General features: G+C 58.3%; 1 protein-coding gene across 7 annotated transcripts in view; it reads right to left on the bottom strand.

Annotated features, from left to right (window-relative positions):
• Window positions 1-20,029, bottom strand: part of VAV2 (vav guanine nucleotide exchange factor 2) — a 183,741-nt gene that overhangs the window by 131,225 nt on the left and 32,487 nt on the right. For all 7 annotated transcript variants that reach the window (XM_036854940.1, XM_036854941.1, XM_036854943.1 and 4 more), the window contains exon 2: window positions 10,045-10,161. In XM_036854940.1, the coding sequence (XP_036710835.1) occupies window positions 10,045-10,161 (117 nt within the window). The remainder of the gene's footprint in view (window positions 1-10,044; window positions 10,162-20,029) is intronic.

The following is a 20,029-nucleotide window of genomic DNA, read 5'->3' as shown; positions in this document are numbered from 1 at the left end:
AAGACAGTGGTGACGGCTACACGGCACTGTAAATTAATGGAATGCCACTGAAATGTGTACTTTAAAATGGTTAAAAAGGTAAATTTTACATTAGGTCCATTTTATCCCAATAATTTTTTTTAAAGAACGACGGTCAAAAAGGACGATGCAGGATGAATACTCCAGGCCTCCAGCCCAAACTCCCTAACCCGCATGACAGGCGGGCCGGGCAGGGCATCTGCGTGCTGAACCAGCACCCTTGCTGCTGAGGACCTGGGGTAAATGGGCAAAGGTCTGAACCACAGCGGGGTCTCTCCCCCAACAAGGTCACAGCCACACACCTTGTGATTCAGAGGCACTGCCCATAAACCCCGAAGGCCTGACCGGCCACAGACCCCCACCTGCCATGTGCCATTTGAAGAAGCAGTATTCCTTGGGAAAGGCCTTCCAGGATGCCAAGAAAGAACACTTTGTTACAATTATTTACACTTTGATTTTTTTTCTTCTTTCCTTCTTGGTCTCATTCAGCTTTTTTGCTGCAAACATCAAGTTGTCAGGCTTCAATAGAAACAATGTCTTGGGGCACTAGGGAGAAACAATTTGCCAATTAAAATTTAATTAACTGTGGACACAGACCAAAAAAAAAAAAAAAAAAAATAGCATGCACCAGTGACGCCAGGACTAGCTGAGAAAATTCGAGCTCCCAGCCCCCTTGCAGGGGGCCCTCAGGGTACAAGTCACGGACAAGAGTGATAACCACGAGATGTGCGGCTTACGCGACACCCACAGGGACCAGAAAGGCCCCCTAACGACCACCGCCAAGAGGTCAGCCAGCCAGTGCAACCCTCTGTTCACAGATGCGGAAACTGAGGCCAGAGAGGAGCACAGGGGCCTGCCCACGTGCCAGGAGGCGCAGCGGCCGAAGCAGGGCTTGGACGCGACGCTCCTAACCCCACACCCCGACGTCTCCATTGCACGTGTCTGCCGCCACCATAGGCACCCAAGTTCCCTCTCCCCAGGAATGATCCTAAGTGAGAAAGGAGTCGATGGGTAGGAATCGCCCACCAAGGATCACGGAGCCACCTCCTTGGCCATCAGCTCCTCCCTGAACCCCTTCCAGTGGTAGAGGGGCCAAAACAAAGGCCCAGAGGCTCCTGGGCCTCACACACAAGACCTGCCCATCTCCCACAGGGCGGTGGGCCCAGACCCCTCACAGCTCATCAGACCTGCAGGGACTCAACCACCAAAACAGAAACTTCTGGGGCTCCCCTGGTGGTGCAGTGGTTAAGAATCCCCCTGCCGATGCAGGGGACACGGGTTCGAGCCCTGGTCCAGGAAGATCCCACATGCCACGGAGCAACTAAGCCCGTGCGTCCCAACTACTGAGCCTGCACTCTAGAGCCCGTGAGCCACAACTACTGAAGCCCACATGCCACCACTACTGAAGCCTGCATGCCACAACTACTGAGCCTGTGCTCTAGAGCCCGTGAGCCACAACTACTGAGTCCGCGTGCCACAACTACTGAAGCCCGCGTGCCTAGAGCTCGTGCTCCGCAACAAGAGAAGCCACTGCAATGAGAAGCCCGTGCACAGCAACGAAGACCCAACGCAGCCAAAAATAAATAAATAAACTAAATAAATTGATAAAACAAAAAACGAGACTTCCCCAACCCTTGTCCACTACGCGGGCGATGACGGCCAGTGGCTGCCGCCCGGAAACGGAAGCAGAGAGAAAACCACTCCCAGCACCAGTGAGAAAACGTGGGGTCAGCATCTGAACGGCTTATTTGACTCTGCGTGTGCCTGCACGTGTGTGTACACGTGTGTGCCCGGTGGTGAGTTCCTCTGAAAGCGGACGGGCTGAAAACATCCTGAAATGACAACCCGCAGTTAAAAGGAGGAAATGTTTTCAAGCAGAAGCTCGGGAAGCCTCAGCCAAAAGGCCTGCAGGCGGCTCTGCGGGGCCTGGAGGCTGCGCCCGCTCCCCGGCAGCTGCATTTTAATATTTTAATCAGTAATTAGCGCCGAGCGGACGCTGAGGAGGCCAGCCTGGATCGCGTCCGGACGGCATCGGGGCGGGGGCGCTGACGAACTCGCTGCAGCCTGGGCATCAGCGGCAGACAGGCCTCGGTGAGCGCAGAGCAGCCGCGCTCAGCAAACGCATGAACTAAATGAGCGAGCACGGGGAGGCCCGGGCGAGGGGATCGGGCTGTCGGATGGGTGCCCCAAGGCTGCCTGCTCCCTCCCTGAGCAGAGCCCGCGACCTGCCTGCATTCATCGAGGAGGAATTGACATCTCGATCCCGAACGCAGGGCAGTGGGACGAGGGTGGCGGGTGAGGCTGGCACTCCAGGCAGCGGGATGGGCTGTCAGCCACCCCCCTGCCCCGCTGCCAAGGCCACCGCCACCGGCTCCGCGCGGGCTGGTACAACGAGGGCACCACCCCCGGGACTCACGCACGCAGACACGCAGCCGCACCGTCTCAAATCTTCCTCCAGCAGCTGAGACGGGGCCCATCTGCAGACCCATTTTACAGATGGGAAAACTACAGCCCCCGGGGGTGAGGCGACCTGTGGGTCAAGCCCACTCCCCAGCGTCACACTCTGTCCCAAGCCCCCAAAGGCGCCTCAGTGGGTCCACTTTTACCTGGCTTCCAGAAGCATCAGCACTCTCAAGAAGTCCGGAGGGCAGTGGGGGTGGGGGGGGATGGTGAGTGTTTGCCGGAGGGGCCGGGGCAAGAGAAGGGGTCATGGCAATAGCGGGACAGATGGGAGGTCTGGCAAAGCAAACTGGTTTCCTCCCATGTGCCAAATCCAGTAGACTGTCGCGGTACTGGGGTGCGTGCAGAGGGGCTCGGTGGGAAGGTGCTGGGATCGATAAGTGATGCCTGCCCAGGGCTTTGCAGGGGGTGGCAGCATGTGCCAGGCGCTGCCATGCCAGGGGGACGGAGGAGGGGAAGGACAGGCTGATGATAAAAGAGGGTCCCAGGCAGAGAGGAAGAGTGGGACAGAGGGCCAGGAGGGAGGGCACCTCTACCGCAGAGACAACCGCCGAGGGGCCCTGGGGCTGGGGCAGCAGATCCAGGCTCTGGACGCAGCCAGAGCAGGTGGCAGCTGACCCGCGGACAGTCGGAGGGACCTGGGATGCTGGCGGACAGGGCCCGCTTCCCACATCCAGGACAGCTGTGACCAGCCTGCCCCACCGCCAGGGCCCTCGGGCAGCCCGTGAGGCCCCAGCCCTAGCCCCACCCCCCAGCCCCCCCTTCGCCTCCTAGAGCCCTGATCCCAGGGAGGTGGGTTTCCTCGGCTGTTACGGACCCCTCGTTTCAAACTATGCTTTTAACCTCTTCAGAACACTTCCTATGAGCAAGATGTCAGGCAAAATACGGAAGAGAAAACAGATAAAAGAGGACTCACTCCGATTCAGCAGGGCCCTGCCTTCCACCTCCTCCTGGCCTCCAGAGAAGGCCCAGGTGGTTTAAAATCCACTGCAGGAGGGAATGCACCGCCTTGTGCCCTTTAAGAGGCTGATGGTCAGCCCTCCCCTCCTGAGTCAGGCCTCCTGCGGCCTCTCCCCAGAGAGCCCTGCCAGCCTCCACGCTGCCTCCCGGCCCCCATACCGCCCTCCTGGCCTCCACACTTGGCCCAGACTAGCTTCCCAACCCCCTGCAGGTGGCAGAATTAGACAGAGCTGACCACTCCTTGCCCCTGCAAACAGCTGCCTCGCTTGGCAGAGGGAAGGGGCACGGCAGAACGCAGAACTTGGCCTCTGCCATCCGCAGGACCCGAATCGACCCCCCAGTTCCACCACCGCCCTGGGACACAAGCGAGACGCAACCTCTCTCTGGGCCTCGGTTTCCTTCCTCACTTCCTGAGGCCCCTGAAGATGGCAGGAGCTCAGGGATGCAAAGATCCGGGCACACAGCGCACGGGGCTCTGCAGGAGGCGGGAAGCACGGGAGGGGTGCGGGCGGGAGGGCTCCCGGCAGGGCCGGCACTTGGGGAAACCACTGCGCGCCCCGCCTCGTGCACTGACTCAAGGAGAGGCCTGTCGTCCGCCCCCGGCCGTGCTGAAGGCCAGGTTTAACCGCTCCGGAAGTTTCTGAGCCCAGCAAAATGTTTTCATGGATAATAAATAGGAGAATTCAACCCGTTTACAAGAGGGTGTGCTCTGCTCTGTAACTCAAATGAGAGAAACAGCCTCGCAGACCTTCCTCCTGGGTTGTTAATTCCACTCAAAACAGGGGCTAAGGTGAGCCGAGCTGACCAGGTAGGGCTGCAGGTCCAGGGCGGCCCAGGCTGGGGACACGCAGGGAATCGGGCCCCTGACGTGGGCGATGGGGCCCCACCCGGGGAAAGGTCCTGGAGGGGCCCCCCGGGCCCGCCTGGGCCTCCTGACCCACCGAGGGCACCAGGGCTTTCTGCGAGATGCCTCACCCTCACCCCGTCGCCACCAACAGCTTCCCGGCTCCTCCGGTAAGATCCACAGACTCACGCAAAGACAGACTGGTGCACCGCCCCCATCCCAGGTTGGATTCTAGGCACTGGAAGACAGCATGAACGTCCCTACAGCCAGGCAGCCCGTGGTCTGGTCAGGGCACTGTGACCCGCAGCCCTGGTAAGGAAGGAAACTGCTTAGACGGTGGATAGCACTGGGCCCTGGGGGCATCCCCGCCGGTTTAAATAGCGCGATTTGAGCCAAGGCCCCAGGGAGGTGAGGGAGGTGGCCCTGTGGTGTGGTGAGAGCCTTACGGGCCGAGGGGCAGCCTGCGGGAAAGCCCGCGATGAGAATGAGAGAGTGAGTGAGCTGGCAGGAAGCCGGGAGCGGGTCCCGTGAAGGACGGCCCAGGACCACCCTGAGCCAGAGGCCGGCCATGGCCTCCTGCAGGCTGGGGTCCACCCCCCGGGCTCTCCCTCCCTCCTCCCTCCCTGCCTGATGCCCACCCACAGGACAGACTCGCCTCCTACAAAGCTTTCTCAGTTCCACCCCTGGCTTCACGGTGCAAGTAAACACGCCCAGTAGGCGGCTGGTCCACGAAGGATCGTAATGAAGATGATGATGAAAACTCCGTCTGTTCCCTGACAACCGGGTCCCAGCCCCCGGGTCCCAGCCCACACAAAGAGCTGTCCGTAACACAGCGCCCGAGGGGCTCCGATCAACGGGGGAGAGCTGGTGCGACCCTTCGCATCTTCCAGACGAGGAAATTAAGTTCCGGGAAAGTCGCCAGCCCAGGATCACTGCCTGGACTGACCCCAGCAACAATGGCAGGCAGGACCAGACGTGTTGGCAAAGCCACCACTTCACCGCCCCACGTAGGAGGCTCACGACGAGGAGATGAAGCTGTGCTTCCATGGTGATTTTTATCCACAGTCTCTGGGACCAAGACACCAGACGAAAGCCACAGAAACCCTGCAGCGTCACCAGGATCCTCCGTCCAAAACTGCCAACCAGACTCCATGCTAAGGCATCCCGGGAAGACCCAGCCATTCCCGGCCACCCACTCGGCCTTCCCACGCTCCTTCCCTTCCTGGGCCCCGTGCGCGTCTGATGGACGCCCAGAAGGACGCCCAGAACTCGAGAAGGATTCACACGCCATCAGGGAGGGAGCAGGGCCCCGGTCATCAGCAGCAAGCCCCGCCGGCTCACGCTCTCCACACCAGCCCGCTTGGCCTTTAGCTCCTGTCTCAGGCCCTTCGCTCAAACCTTCCCTGACGGCACTGGTTTGAGCAGAAACCTAATACCTTTAATGCAACCATTCGGGAAAATACCAGGGACAGGGGCCAAAAAAAAAAAAAGACTTCCGGAACCAACTTTCTGGATCCCTCAGCTCCTGCTGGAGCTTGCTGGATGGGTGAGCAAGAAGAGGGACAAATTACTAGTAAAGGTGATAAGACCTGTATGTCTGCTTCCTGGCTGAGGCCGCATAACACTACCGCGCCCAGGGCCGTCATGTCCTCGTTCTATCCCTGCAGAAACGAAAGCTCAGAGAGTCCAAGTACACGCAGAGTCCGATCCACACTGGGTCTAACCGACAGGAAGCCCCTCTCCCCGCCGCCCACGGCGCCCCCATCGCCGTGCTCTGGATGGATGAGAGAAGGCTGGCTGCACCCGGGGTCCCGCAGCCCTCGAGTGCCTCCGGGGGTCCACCTGCCTGCCGCGGGCCGGGAAGCAGAGGAAGCCCAGCCAGCATGAGCTGCCCCTCCCAGCGCTCCTCCCACGGTCAGGAAACACTTTCTGGAATTTCATGCACCCCAAAGCATCAGCTCCTGTCCACACCCGCCCCGAAGGGAAAAGGGGGAAGCCCAGGGGCCAGGGGGCGGGTGGAGGGCCCTGCTGGTTCTGGAAACAGGAAGAACGCCGGCGCATCAGCCCAACTCCACACGGTGGTTTCCTGGGGAGAGGGGTGATCACTCCCCTACGACGGGGGGCTTTTGCTGCAGCCGAGCTCACACTGCACACGACCCGCTCCGCACCCACACGGCACGGGAAGGGCTCCGGGGTCACGGCCACACGGTGGGCCAGCACGGCCAGCTCCAGGGGCAGAGTTCAGAGCTTTCACTTTCCCACCCCTTTTTTCCACTGTGAACTGCACAACGGCTAATCTGGGTGACCCTCGGAAGGCAAAGGTCACGCAAGTCTCTCTGTTTGATCTCTGCCATAGTAAGTGTTTAATAAATTCTTGGTAAATTGAATGCTTAACGGGCGGATGAGTGGAAGGACCAAGGAATGAATGCCTTTTCGCTTCCCAAGGAATGACTCCAATTTGAGAGACTTGGGAAGCTGAGAGGCAGCTGTTCAGAAAAAGAACACCACCACCCAGAACCCAGACAGGACCTGAATGCAATAAGCCTCCTTCAATAATAGCAAAGAAAAACAAAACCTGGAAATTTCTAAAGCAGCCTAAGACTAACTAGCCAGCTATCCCGTAAGGATCCTTTCTGCTCCTGAGTCCTACGTAAGTGGAGGGCGCCCAGGCAAAAAGCGCGAAAGAAACCTTGCCCCTCAAATCCCTGCCCCCACCCACCCCCATGAGAGACCACAGCCGCCCCCAAGCCCTTTCCCAACCATCCAAGAATCGGCCTCAGTGTCACTCTCAACACGGGCTCCAGGCAGTTTTCCGGTCGGCAGAGACTGGAATCGCCCCTAGGGACCGATCCTGCCGCCCGCGCTGGGCCAGCGGTGGCCGTCAGGGCAGAGCAGAACAAGCATCCCATCTTCATGGTCTGACATCACTGAGCAGCGCCAGGCGCATCTGGACTAGCCTGGGCGTCCCCACTGGATGGGGCTCCTGGAGGGCAAGAGGCGAGTCTGGGCCGTGGGAACCTTGGTGAGTGTGCCCAGAGCCAAGTCTCCACATGATGACGGCCTTCCCAAGCCCATCCCAGGAAGTCACACCTGAGTGAGGAGCCCGACCTCCCCAGACCTGCTCCCTGTCCCGCAGTCTGGAGCCCCAGCTCTGCCTGCCCGTCCACAGCTGCCCTGGGGCAGGGACAGTCCCAAAACGGGACCAGGGCAGGCAGCAGTGCAGCGGGCAGGAGCCGGGGTCTTGCTTACGTGTGTGCTTTCCAGGGGATCCTGTCCCCAGACATCGGGGCGACGAGCCGAGCAAAGCAGGCTGTGGTCAGCGGCTCCCACGTGGGGAGAAGCTCCTCTCGGCGCCCCAGCCCCTGCTGGCGCCATGTCAAACTCAGCTCGGGGTGCTGACCACGGGTTTACCGCGCTCAGAAAACTAGGCAGGGAAGGGGGAGAGCAGCACAGGGAGGACGGCGGGAGGGCCAGAGTGGGCTCCGAAGTCTGCACAAATACAGCGGTGGAGAAAAACTAAGAGAGGGGAGGCTGCCACCAACCTGTGCTGGTCTAGCTTCATTTCCACCAAACCTGGGGGTGGGGAGGGACCAGGAGCAGCGGCACCGCCGTTTAATGAGCACCTACTATGGGCCGGGCACCATGCAGAGGGCTCCCCAGCCCACGTGGTCCTTGGCAAACCGAGGTAGGTCAGAGTCACTGTGTCACCTGCCAAAGTCATCGGCCAGTAGGTGGACCCAGATTTTGAACCAGGTCTGTCGGACTCAACGTGAAGACCGGGAGCAGAGCCAGGGCAGCCCTGCCCTTGCCAGAGCCTCGGGGTCTCCCTGCAGGACGTGAGGCTGAGCCCAGGCCCCTCGGCTCCTCCGTTCCATTCCCGGTCCCCACACCGTGACTCAGTCCAGATCCACTGCCCACTCCCGGCTTGCCCTGAGCGGCCCCTCTGCAGGCAGCTGGCACGCCCCCCCGGGGTCAAACCACCCCACTGCAACCGCTGACGACCACGAGGGGCGCCCCCTTTCAAAGTGCTCGGCCATGGTTGGCAGGTCATGTGACGAGAGTTGAATCCAAATTTGTGTACGTCTTACATCACTGCACTCGGCTCAAGCAAAGTAATGAGCACCTACTACAGGCTGGGCACTGTGTGTGTCAACAGCTGGCCAAGAAATGGGTTTGGCCAGGGTTTATCCTGTCTTTTTCTCTATGCAATTATTTTAAATACCAGTTGTGTGTATGAGTGTTTGTGCGTGTGTGCGCGTCTGTGTGTTTGTGTGTGTTCCGAAGGCCGCTCCCCGAAGTCCAGAGCCACTGGCTTCTCCCCTGCCCAGGGCACTGCTGGTCACAAGGAGAAATAAGAACAGGAGAGAGGTTCTAATCCATTTAAAAGCAAGACTGTGAAAACTGAGAAGCCCGCTTGTGGGAAAGGACACCAGCACAGCTCCATGCAGGCTCCCAAGGCTCCTGCCCCAGCAGACACGCCCCCAGGCAGAGGGGAAGAAGGCGGCCTCAGAGTCCCGGGCAAGTGCCCTACAGCCAGAGGGACTTGGGCGAGTCATTTAAGAGAGGAAGAGAAACCTCTAAGAGCTGGGTGCGGACACAAAGAGACAGGCTCTTGAACAGGTCCCCGAATCTCGTTTCTAGAGAATTTCAGAACTGAAGAAGAGGACCGTCAGGCCCAGGTGGCTTATGGGAAAGTCCTAGTTATTGATGCTAATTTGACACTTCACAGCACTTCAAATAAGGGCTCCTCTTGGAACTGACTTCTCAGCATTTGCAAGTGCAAATACAAAACTCCCCTTGCATTTCATAAATCATGTATTCACAGAACTCTTCCGCAAACACCAGGTCCCTTATGATAATGGTCCTCAGATAAAGCAGGCAATAAATATCCTCTGATATTTCCCATCAGCAGGTGGAAATGGCCCCGGGTAGTCCTGTGCTGGCAGCAGAGGGAAGGGCCTCCAAGAGCACGCAGGAACTCAGGAACAGCTGGGCCACAGGGCGGCAAAGAGCCAGGCCTGATTCAAGCCCTCGGCCCCCGATCCATCAACAAGGTATCACGTCCTGACCCCATCTTTTAAAAGGAGGGACCTTGGAACTGTTGGCTTCCAGATGGAACGTGACACCCTGCTTTGACACTCTGAACGCAGGCTCACCAGGAAGCCACAACGAGCCACACCCTCACCTGGCCTTTGCACCTGCCCGGCCTCAGGTTCCCCTCACCTGTGCCAGCAGGACTCCCAGACAGCTGCCAGGGACACTTTCTGAGAACACGGGGAGACTTCCCGGGTTATCTGCCACGGACCTAGGGGATCACCTCCAGGGACCAGGGAGTTCAGATAATCACCGCCCCCTTGCCCAACACCTGCTCAGAGCCAGACGGCCCTGCTTGTTTCAGTATAATCTTGACGGCTCCCTTCTCAGAGCACCACAGTAAAAGTGGTACCTGCATCACCTCAGCCGACCCACAGAGCTGGTGCCCTTTCTCCCACAAAGAATGGGAGACTCGGGGCAGGAAGTAAATGCTTAGGGTCTCTCAGCTAGAAAGGCAGGGCCAGGCCTCGTCCAGGCCCGGCTTTCCCCCCATCCTCCTGGATCCGGAATGCCTGACTTCACCCTGAACAGCCTGAGAGGCGGGAGGGGCCGTCCCGCTGCCCCAGCCCCCGATGCGCCCCCTCCTGTTTGTAACACAGCCAGGCCCGCACCTGCCCACCGGGCTCTGCGCGGAGGGGCCGGGCCCATCCCGGAAAGAGGCCACTCACCTTCCCAAAGTCTCGGACATCGAAGAGGTCGAAGGGGTCAAACAGCTCGCTGTTCCTGAGTCCAAATTTGTCGTGGCAGACTTTAAGGAAGGTGCGGATGTTCTTCAAACACAGGAACTAGAGGAGAGAAGGGAAAATTACTCAACCTGCACGGTCTGTACGGCAGTAATGCTAACAGCTGCAAACTCTACTTCCGTGCGCCGACCTGGACCAGCACTTCCCTGCTCGGAGGAGACACCACAGCCATCCCACTGGCCCTGGCCATTCCTGGCCATTTGCCCCGTGCCCCTGCCCAGGGATCCACACGTTTCAACTCCGACAATCACGGCTGGAACAAAATACGCTGGTTTTCAGTCGGCAGGCACAGAGCGGGCGCACACACAAGTGCACACTGCCTTCCCCACACAGACACAGCCCCTGTTACTTTACACATGACAAAGCCCTACAGCAGCCATGGGGACCCCTGGAGCAGCACATGCCAGACACAGCAGGGGGCCACTGGGAGCACAAAGGCCAGCATCTAAATCCCAGATCAGCCTCCAGGGTACCTCCTCCACCCAGTAACCCAGTATCTGAGCTCCCAGCTTGCAGTGGGCTTGGCAACACAATCGGAGGCATGGGGTGAGGGGGCAAACAGGGTCGCCGGCTTCAGTCCCCGTGGAGAAAGCTGGTAAAGACTTGGGGGCAGCAGGCAAGGTGGCCTGGAGCGCAGACCTTGGAGTCACAGGGCCCCGGGTTCGAATCCTGTCCAATGACTCTAGCGGGACCAGGGGAGAGCGGCTTCGGCTCCTGAGGCCTGGTTCCCTAACAGGACGTGCCTGGCTGGGTTAACTATCCACCCTGACGGCACAGGCTGGGCATTAGGTAGGTGGGAGCCATCCGCCCACCCAGTCCGGTTCGGCGTGGGCGTCCATGAGGTGAGGACCATGGTGCACACAGCTGAACGCTAACCCAGGGTTCAGACCAGTTGTCCCCATGGTAACCACTCACTAAGGGCCCAACAGCTCAACTTCAAGAGACCTGCAAACAGCCTGGACTCCTCACCAGAAATTTAGACGAACAGACAGATCTAGATGAAGGACAGGTCAGAATCAGAAGCTACGCAGGCCCAGCGTAAACCAAGATGCACTGAGAACGCCCACGGGGCACACGGTGCCCCAGCAGAGACGCGAGTCTCCCCACCCAGCCGCACCCAGAGGGCATCACCCCCGGCTGGGAAGCACCCCCCTCATCGGGCCACTCCTCCCTCTTGGCTGGGGCTGGTCACTGGTCAGAGACGACCCCAGCTTACGTGCTTGTAGTGTATTAACTATTCTCTATCTGCGTGTGTGGGTATCTGGGTGTGTGGATCTCTGTGTTTCCCTCTGTGTATCAGGATGTATCTGTGTATCTCTGTGTGTTTATCTGTGTATATGTGTGTTTGTGTGGTTCAGTGTGTATCTGTGTATCTGTATGTATATCTCTGTGTTTGTGTGTATCAGTGTGTATCTGTGTTTGTATCTCTGTGTGTTTATCTGTATATATCTGTTTGTTTGTATCAGGATGTATCTGTATGTGTATCTCTGTTTATCTGTGTATATCTGTGTGTTTGTGTGGTTCAGCGTGTGTGTGTGTTTATCTGTGCGTATCAGGATGTCTCTGTGTTTATCTGTGTGTATCTGTGTGTGTGTATCTGTATTTGTATCTCTGTGTGTTTATCTGTGTGTATCAGGATGTATCTGTGTTTGTATCTCTGTGTGTTTGTCTGTATATATCTGTGTGTTTGTGCGGTTCAGCGTGTATCTGTGTGTGTATCTGTGTGTTTATCTGTATATATCTGTGTGTTTGTGTGTATCCAGATGTATCTGTGTTTGTATCTCTGTGTGTTTATCTGTGTATATCTCTGTTTGTGTGGTTCAGTGTGTATGTGTGTGTTTATCAGTGCGTATCAGGATGTATCTCTGTGTATTTATCTGTGTGTATCTGTGTGTGTGTATCTGTGTGTGTGTTTATCTGTGTATATCTGTGTGTTTGTGTGGTTCAGCGTGTATGTGTGTTTGTGTGTATCAGGATGTATCTGTTTGTATCTCTGTGTGTATCTGTGTGTGTGTATCTGTGTGTGTGTATCTCTGTGTGTATCAGTATGTATCTGTCTATCTGTGTATGTGTGTGTGTGTAGCTTTTCTGAACACCTGAGAGTGAACTGCAGACGTGACCCCCTTCCCCCAAACATCTGAGCACGGATTTCCTGAGAACAAGAACACTCCCTCCACAATCGCAGCACCAATGTCAAAATCAGGCAATTAACGTAGGTCCCACACCTTACCTCATCTAGAGACAGGACTCACATTTCTTCAATAGATAAAGATAAAGGACAATCAAAACGTCCTGATAGAAAAAAAAAAAAATTCTGGCCCAGCATCCAATCTCAGCCCACACACGACTTTAGTCATCACGTCCCTTTCGTCTCCATGAACCTAGAAGAGCATTCTCCAACAGAACTTTCTGGAAGGATGGAAATGTCCCGTGTCCGCCGTCCAGTAGGGCAGCACCAGGCACACGTGCCCGCTGAGCGCTTGAGATGTGGCCAGTCCGACTGAACAACTGCACTTTTTTTTAAAATAAATTTATTTATTTATTTTTGGCTGCGTTGGGTCTTTGTTGCAGCACGCGGGCTTTCTCTAGTTGCTGCGAGCGGGGGCTACTCTTCGTTGCGGCGTGCGGGCTTCTCACTGCAGTGGCTTCTCTTGTTGCGGAGCACGGGCTCTAGGCGCGCGGGCTTCAGTAGTTGTGGCTCGCGGGCTCTAGAGCGCAGGCTCAGTAGTTGTGGCGCACGGGCTTAGGTGCTCCGCAGCATGTGGGATCTTCCCAGACCAGGGCTCAAACCTGTGTCCCCTGCACTGGCAGGCGGATTCTTAACCATTGAGCCACCAGGGAAGCCCAACAACTGCACTTTTAATGTAACTTTATTCTAATGAATTTAAATTTAATAGCAAAACCGGCTACAGCTACTGGTTTAAACGTGTGGACCTAGAACACTCCAGTCTTTGTCTTCCTTGACCTGACATTTTTGAAAAACACAAACACAAAAAGACAAATACTGTAGGATTTCACTGACATGCGGGACCTAGGATAAGTAAATCCATAGAAACATAAAGAGGGCAGAGGCTGGGGAGTTAGTGTTTAATGGGGACAGAGTTTCAGTTTGGGAAGAAGAACAAGTTCTGCCTGTTACACAGCATTGTCAATGTACTCAATGCCACTGAATCGTACAGTTAAAAATGGTTAAAAAGGTAAATTTTTTTGTTTGTTATTGGTGTTAACCTGTTTTATTGTGAAGCATAACACACACAATGGATCCCCAGAAGAAAAAGGTAGATTTTTGTTTTTGGCCACACCCCGCCCCGCAGCATGCGGGATCTTCGTTCCCCGACCAGGGATCGAACCCGCGCCCCCTGCATTGGAAGCGCGGCACCTTAGCCACTGGACCGCCAGGGAAGTCCCAATGGTAAATTTTATGTCTTGTATTTCACCACCATAAAAAATTTTAATTCACAAAACAGACCCACAGGGAGGAGGCCACGTGACGATGGAGGTGGAGACTGAGGTGATGCGCCCAGGAGCCAAGGAAGCCACCAGGAACTGGGAGAGGGCCTGGGACACATTCTTCCACCAAGACCCCAAGAGACAGCCCACCCTGCGGTCACCTGGATCTCAGACGCCCAGAACCGCGACTTCAGCTGTTTCAACCCCGCCAGCTCCCCCCACCCAGAGGAGGGGCCTGAACCAGAGCCACCCCGGCCCCCTCAACCCTGCAGCTCCAGACCCTCCTCCTCCCGCCCGCCCTGCAGGACCGGCTGCGGCGTCCAGCCCAGCTCCAGCCTTTTCTGCACCACTCGCCTCTGATTTCCACTAAGCCTCTATTTTAATTCCTCCTCAGCCTCCCATTTTTAGAGTTAATTACACAGCTCCTAACCATAATCGCAGCCGGCAAGGCCAGGCTTCCTTTGGGGGCTCAGGCGGGGGCAGGAGACCCGTGGGCACAGTGTCTGCCCGGCCTGGTCCCACCCCCACTGTGGCCACTCGGGCCCCTCACCTTCCAGAACCGCTCCCCGTGATGCTCTGGGCCCACCCCAGGCTGGCGGCGGACAACAGCCGCACAGACAGACTCGGACCGCAGGGAAAGGGGCACGGCAGGGCTGGGAGAAAGCACCCGGGCCGGCAGCAGTTCACGGGTGCCTGTGCGCCTGGCACTGTGCTGCAGCCTCTGCCCTCCCTCCAGGAATTCACCCCATTTCACAGGTAAGGTAACTGACGCCCAGGCAGTGGAGAACTTTGGCTCCAGATTAAAAGGTGGCCAAGCCAAGATTTGAACCCACGTGTGCTTCCAGAGTGGTGAAGGCCCTCTGAGAGGATGGGGCCTACCTCCAGGATGCGCTGAGTCCTGGGTCCCCCTTGTCCGCTGTGCTTACCAACAACATCCCTTTCACTCCCATAAGTGGCCCCGTGTGAATAAGTGATACGGTCACCGTTCTCCCTCATTATACAATTAGGGAAACTGAGGCCCAGAGACTCACCTTCCTCCAGTCCCCTCCTCCCCCACCACCCCTGGGCCCGGGAGGGTGCGTGGCCGGAGCCTGGCCAAGCAGAGCCTCATGGCCCCTCACTCCCAGCAGAATCAGCTTCTGACTCTGGGACAGAGACTCCTGAGGGGTGAGGGTGAGGGGACCAGGGCTGAAGCGGCTGCAGGCGCGTCTCAGTCACAGGCTGGGTGACAGTGGGCGGGGGGCAGCGGCCAGTGTGAAGCCAGAAGCTGCCCATCCTTGTCCTGTGGCCAGAGAAGGCCTGACGGCAGGCCGTGTCCCTGTGGCTTCAGGGGCAAGTGGCATTCTTCTGTCTCCTCGGCCCGCGGGGCCCTCTATGAAGGGCGGCCACAATAAGGGTCTGTCCCGGGAAAACTGGCCCCTTGACAAGCGGCCCAGACCAGAGGCAGCGCCGTTGTATTGGTTGAGGGCATCCCGTGGGGCGTGGGCTCCCCCAGCCCCAGACACGGGGCGGGGGGGTGTCCCAAGCAATCCCTCATTGAGGCCTGGCCACTGCGCCGAGAGGCGGGACCGCCTATGTCCTCTAGTTCCAGGCCCTTTTCAGCCTCCTCAGACCTGGTCAGGCTGAAATCAGATCAGCATGAGGACGCAGGCTCCACGGGCGGCCGGCCACCTCCCCAGGCACAGCCGGACAGGACAGCCCAGGCCCGCTGCTCGCTGTCACCTGTCACTTAGCTGTCCCCAGGCCCCAGCGCAGGGATCCTGGTCGTGATAGGCAGAGCAGGGTCCTGAGAGCCAGGGGCCGTGTCTGAGCCTCGTGGCCCCCGTGCACCCTCGGGGGGGGGGGGAAGGGGGGGGCTTCCTGGCCAGGCTCAAGCAGCTCCACTATGGCCTCCTAGTGGTCAACCCACTGATCACGGAGACACCGCCAGGGACAGCCCCACCCCGTGGAGGAGACACAGAGGCCCTGCCCCACTGGGCGGGCAGCCTTCAGGCCACCAGGGCCCCTCCTGTTACCCCCCCAGGCTTGCTGTCCCCCAGGCAGTACTGGGACGGGGCCCCCGGAGCTCACATCCACTGCTCACGCGCCTCAGCACTGAGAGGCTGGTGCAAAAGGGGGAGCTGAGGCACAGGGTGCTGAAGCCACTTGCATGAGGTCACCTGGCAGCAGGGAGCCCGGGATTTGTGGTTTGAATGCAGGTGGCCGGGGAACCGCCCACAGGGCAAGGGAGGGAGGTAACCAGGGCTGCTTTCGGTCCTGCTCCAGTGACAAACCTATTACCGCCTGCGACAAACCTATTACCGCCTGCGACGGCCCCCTGAGCTGTGCACCCCATTCCACAGATGGACAAAGTGAGGCTCAGGGCAGCTAGACCAAGGGTGGGTCCAAGTTCCTGCCAGAAACCGTGCAGCTGGGATGATGACCACAGGCCCCTGCCTGGAGGGGGGAGGGGAAGCCGTGTGGAAGCCCAGGATAAGGGGAAGGGGCGGGGTCTGTGTGTTCAAGGCCTGGCTGGCTGCCCTGCCCCTTGGAGCCCCCAGGGAGCTGTGCTGGGCCATGAGGGAGGCGCCCGGCCCCCGGGTGCTGGGCTCTGTGGGATGTGACTCACCCCTCTGTGCAGACCTGGCTCCTGGTTCCAACCCCCCTCCCCCACCGTGTGCGCTTGGCAAGTCTCACTGCTACAGTGAGGGGCTAGACTAGGGTCCGGGGATCCCAGGCATCTCACACTGGCTCGTAAGAATCTCCAAAGCTCCCATGTAGCAAGGGTTTCCATGGCACCAGGCTCTGGGCTAAGGGATGGGCTGCTCACAGCATCCCACAGTCATTACAGCGACTCCTAATTCACCGACGAAGAGACTGAGGTCCCAAGAGGTTACCTAGCCTGCCCAAGGTCACTAGCAAGGACGTGACAGAGCTGGGAACAGATCTGGGTCCGTTTAACCTCCAAGGCCAGACTCTTGATAGTTTATAGGTTTCTGAGCAGGGAGTCAGTAAGATTTTTTTTAAAAAAGAAAATAATACTTGCAGGAAAATTAAGTCTGGTCGGGGTGATGGGGAGACACTGAAGGTAGGAGCCCAGCCTTCGGGCTCGACAGGCAGGCTCCACACACAGAAATCGCGGCTCACGAGTCGGCCAGTGGGTGGGGGCATCTGGAAGGACTGCTGCGCACACAGGAACCGACCAGCATGCCCCACTTCACTGTTTACCGAGACCTTCTGCTTTTAGGTCTGCGTTCGATCCATCCCTACGATGGACTTTTATTTTGAGCCCTAGTTTGCAGGTGTGGAAACCGAGGTTCAGAGATTTGGCAAGGAGGGGTGACCTCTCCTGGTGCCCTCTCGCCTCTTACAGGGCTTGTCCCAGGGGAAGAAGTCCCTTTGGCTGCCCCCAGGCTAAGTCAGGAGGCCAGCAGACTTCAGCTCCCAGAAGTGATTGGGGCCCACATCCCTGCCAACATTCCTCCCCACCCCAGCCCCCGCACATGGTCCCCGACACGCAAAGCTCCTCTGGGCACTCTGGCTGGCGTCCCCGGCCCACCCACTCCACCACACAGTCCCACCACCCCCGGGGTCTCCAGGGCAGGGCAGGAAGGCACAGACGCACATTCCAGCCCAGACCCTGGCCTGGCCGCTGGGCTGTGCCTGCTCCAACTCAACGGCCCCGTCTTCTCCCGCCTCAGTTTTCCCATCTGTAAAATGGGGAAGTCTTGCCCACTGACTCCTACAATGCTGGGCCCCTCACTCAAGAAAACTGCTTTAGGAAGGGAAAGTTGCCACTGGGACCACCTGCCTCAGGAGGTCCCGAAGTCCCTGTGCCCAGAGCTTCCCTGGGCCACCATGCCCTGCAAGGGGGGGGGGAGGTGGGGTCTGGCCCCAACGGCCCCGCCAGGGCCCTGTGATCTGCACTCCCTCCTGGACATAGTCAGCCGGAACTGAGGAGTGGCCGCACCCCAGACGGAGCTGGCCCTTCGTCCACACCTCTGCCGGCCTCTAATCTTACCAGCCTAACTCCTCCAAGCCGATGCTCAGGGACCAGGGGAGGAACCAAGGCCTCCAGGACAGGATGTGTCTGAGGCTCTCTTGCTCACGGCCACAGCAGCGGGACAAAAGCGCGTTGAAGAGCATCCTCCCAGCACCCCCCAGCCGTAAGACAGACCCCTGGACCCCCGGAGAGGGACCCGGGCATGCCAGCCACCCAGGTATCCCGAGAACAGGAACTTTGTTTTAAAACCCCTGCCTCTTTCTGCAAGGCGGGGGTCTCCACATCTGAAGTTCACGCTCTACAACACAGGCTCCAAAAAGTGCCCATGGACAGCACTGAGTTTCTTGAAATATTTCAACAAGCGGCACTAAAACTGCACTTCACGATGACAAGTCGCTTTGCTGCAGCTGGAGCGATGCTACCCGCCCCCGCCCGGGGCCAAGCTGCTGAGCCTGTCGACCTGTCGATCAGACGCTCTGACGGGCAGCTGACGACGAGGTCTTTGATCCATAAAAAATGGGAAAAGGAATCAATTTCTTGTTTTATTTATGCCACGCTCATTCCAAAAAACATCTTAAATGACTTCGTTACTATTTAAGAGAGGCAGCTTACTGGAATGGATCTTTGAAATTTGGGGCCCTTGGGGTAAATAAACAGGGGGCCTGGAGGTGACAAGCTGGCCAGATATTCCATGGGGGGCAGGGGCCAAGACCCTCTTCTCCCCCGGGTCCCAAATACCCTGGGCAATGACCCACAGCCAGGGTTCAATGTCTAGTGAATGAATGAATGAATGAATGAACAGATGACCGTCTACAGAGCATTAACTGACATCTCTGAAATGGCCCAGCTTTCCCCCCAAGCAGCAGGGATTCCAAGATGGCTTTACAGGCATCTGGGGCCCCTGGACGGCTGCAGCTGCGTGGTGGGAACCCTCCCTTCCAGAAGCATCTCTTCCAAAAATAAAGGGGCAGGTGGAATTTGGGGTTGGCCATGACCACTCACTCCAGCACCCATCAGTACCATCCTCGGGCCTCCATGCACCAGCCAGGTAGGGTCCATCAATTGTTAAGCCCAATGACACCTCCGGCAGGGAGGGATCACTTATCACCCATCTTACAGAGAAGGAATCAGGCTCGGGAGGTCGGGATCTGGGACTGGAATCAGTCCTTCCAAGTCCACAGCCCCGGCTTCCCACGCCGTCGGGGGCCGAGCCACCATGACCGCCCCCAGCACTGAATGCGGGGGCTCCCAGGGGGAGAGGCCGGTGCACCTACAGCTCACCCGCGGCTCTAGGCAGGGAACGCGCAGGCCCAGCCGGGCATTTACTGGGGAGCGTCGGGGACCCGATTATGTCCGGACAATTTAACAGGAGCACTTCCTCCACTCAGGCCGTTTCCTCAGCTGCACACGCACCAGGAGACGGGGGCTCACGTGGGCGCCAGCAGGCTGACGGATGAACCCCAGCGGCCTCTGTGCAGGGCCCACTGCAGGGAGCGGAGGGGGTTTTCTTTGTGCACCGAGGCCCTCCAGGGGCTGGCCTCGCCCCACATCGCGGGCAGGCCATGTGCAACGGCAGCATCAGGCCCGCCGCTGTGCCCGCCCCTCGCCGTCACGTCGAGTGGCTTACCCCACAGCCGCTAGGTTTTTGTCCAGAAAGGACCGAGTCACCCGTCTGGCTTGAAGTCTAACGCTCACTGGTGCTGAAACATCATCGGGTGGAATTCCACTTTCTCCAGTAACAGATCATCAGCTGCCGGGCCTGCGCTGGGTGCACCATGGAGCTCTTTACGTCCACGGTCTGCGCGTTCCTCTCCCCGACTCACGAGCTATCACATGTGCCCGTTTCATGGCTTGGGGTCCGCCCGGTTCAACCCGCAGCGAGGGGAGGGCCAGCTCTGACCCATGTGGTCTGGTCCAGCCTGGGCCACGAAGCAAGCCACCTCCCACGAGGGACCTGCCCACAAAGCCATGGGCGGGGGAAGCCCCTCTGGGAATGACATCGGAGGAGGCCAGGGCCAACCTGCTGGGGTGACAACAGCTGCACTGATCTCCGTGAGCTGGTGCCTCTCTGCCTGATCCCAGCTCTCCTGGGAGGAAGGGGCTCCTCAGTGATGCTGGCCCCTCCCCTTCCCCGGGACATTACCCTCCCGCCATGACCACCAAAATGTGATTCAAAACGCACTCTGGGGACTTCCCTGGTGGCGCAGTGGTTAAGAATCTGCCTGCCAATGCAGGGGACAAGGGTTCGAGCCCTGGTCCGGGAAGATCCCACATGCCGCGGAGCAACTAAGCCCGTGCGCCACAACTACTGAGCCTGCGTGCCACAACTACTGAAGCCCGCGCGCCTAGAGCCTGTGCTCTGCAACAAGAGAAGCCACCGCAATGAGAAGCCCACGCACCGCAACAAAGAGTAGCCCCGGCTCGCAGCAACTGGAGAAAGCCCGCATGCAGCAATGAGGACCCAACACAGTCAAAAAT

The sequence above is a fragment of the Balaenoptera musculus genome, chromosome 6, assembly GCF_009873245.2.
Source record: "Balaenoptera musculus isolate JJ_BM4_2016_0621 chromosome 6, mBalMus1.pri.v3, whole genome shotgun sequence".
Lineage (NCBI taxonomy): Eukaryota > Metazoa > Chordata > Mammalia > Artiodactyla > Balaenopteridae > Balaenoptera > Balaenoptera musculus.
Note: the sequence above shows the minus strand (reverse complement) of the source record. Positions and strands in the feature narration are given on the sequence as shown.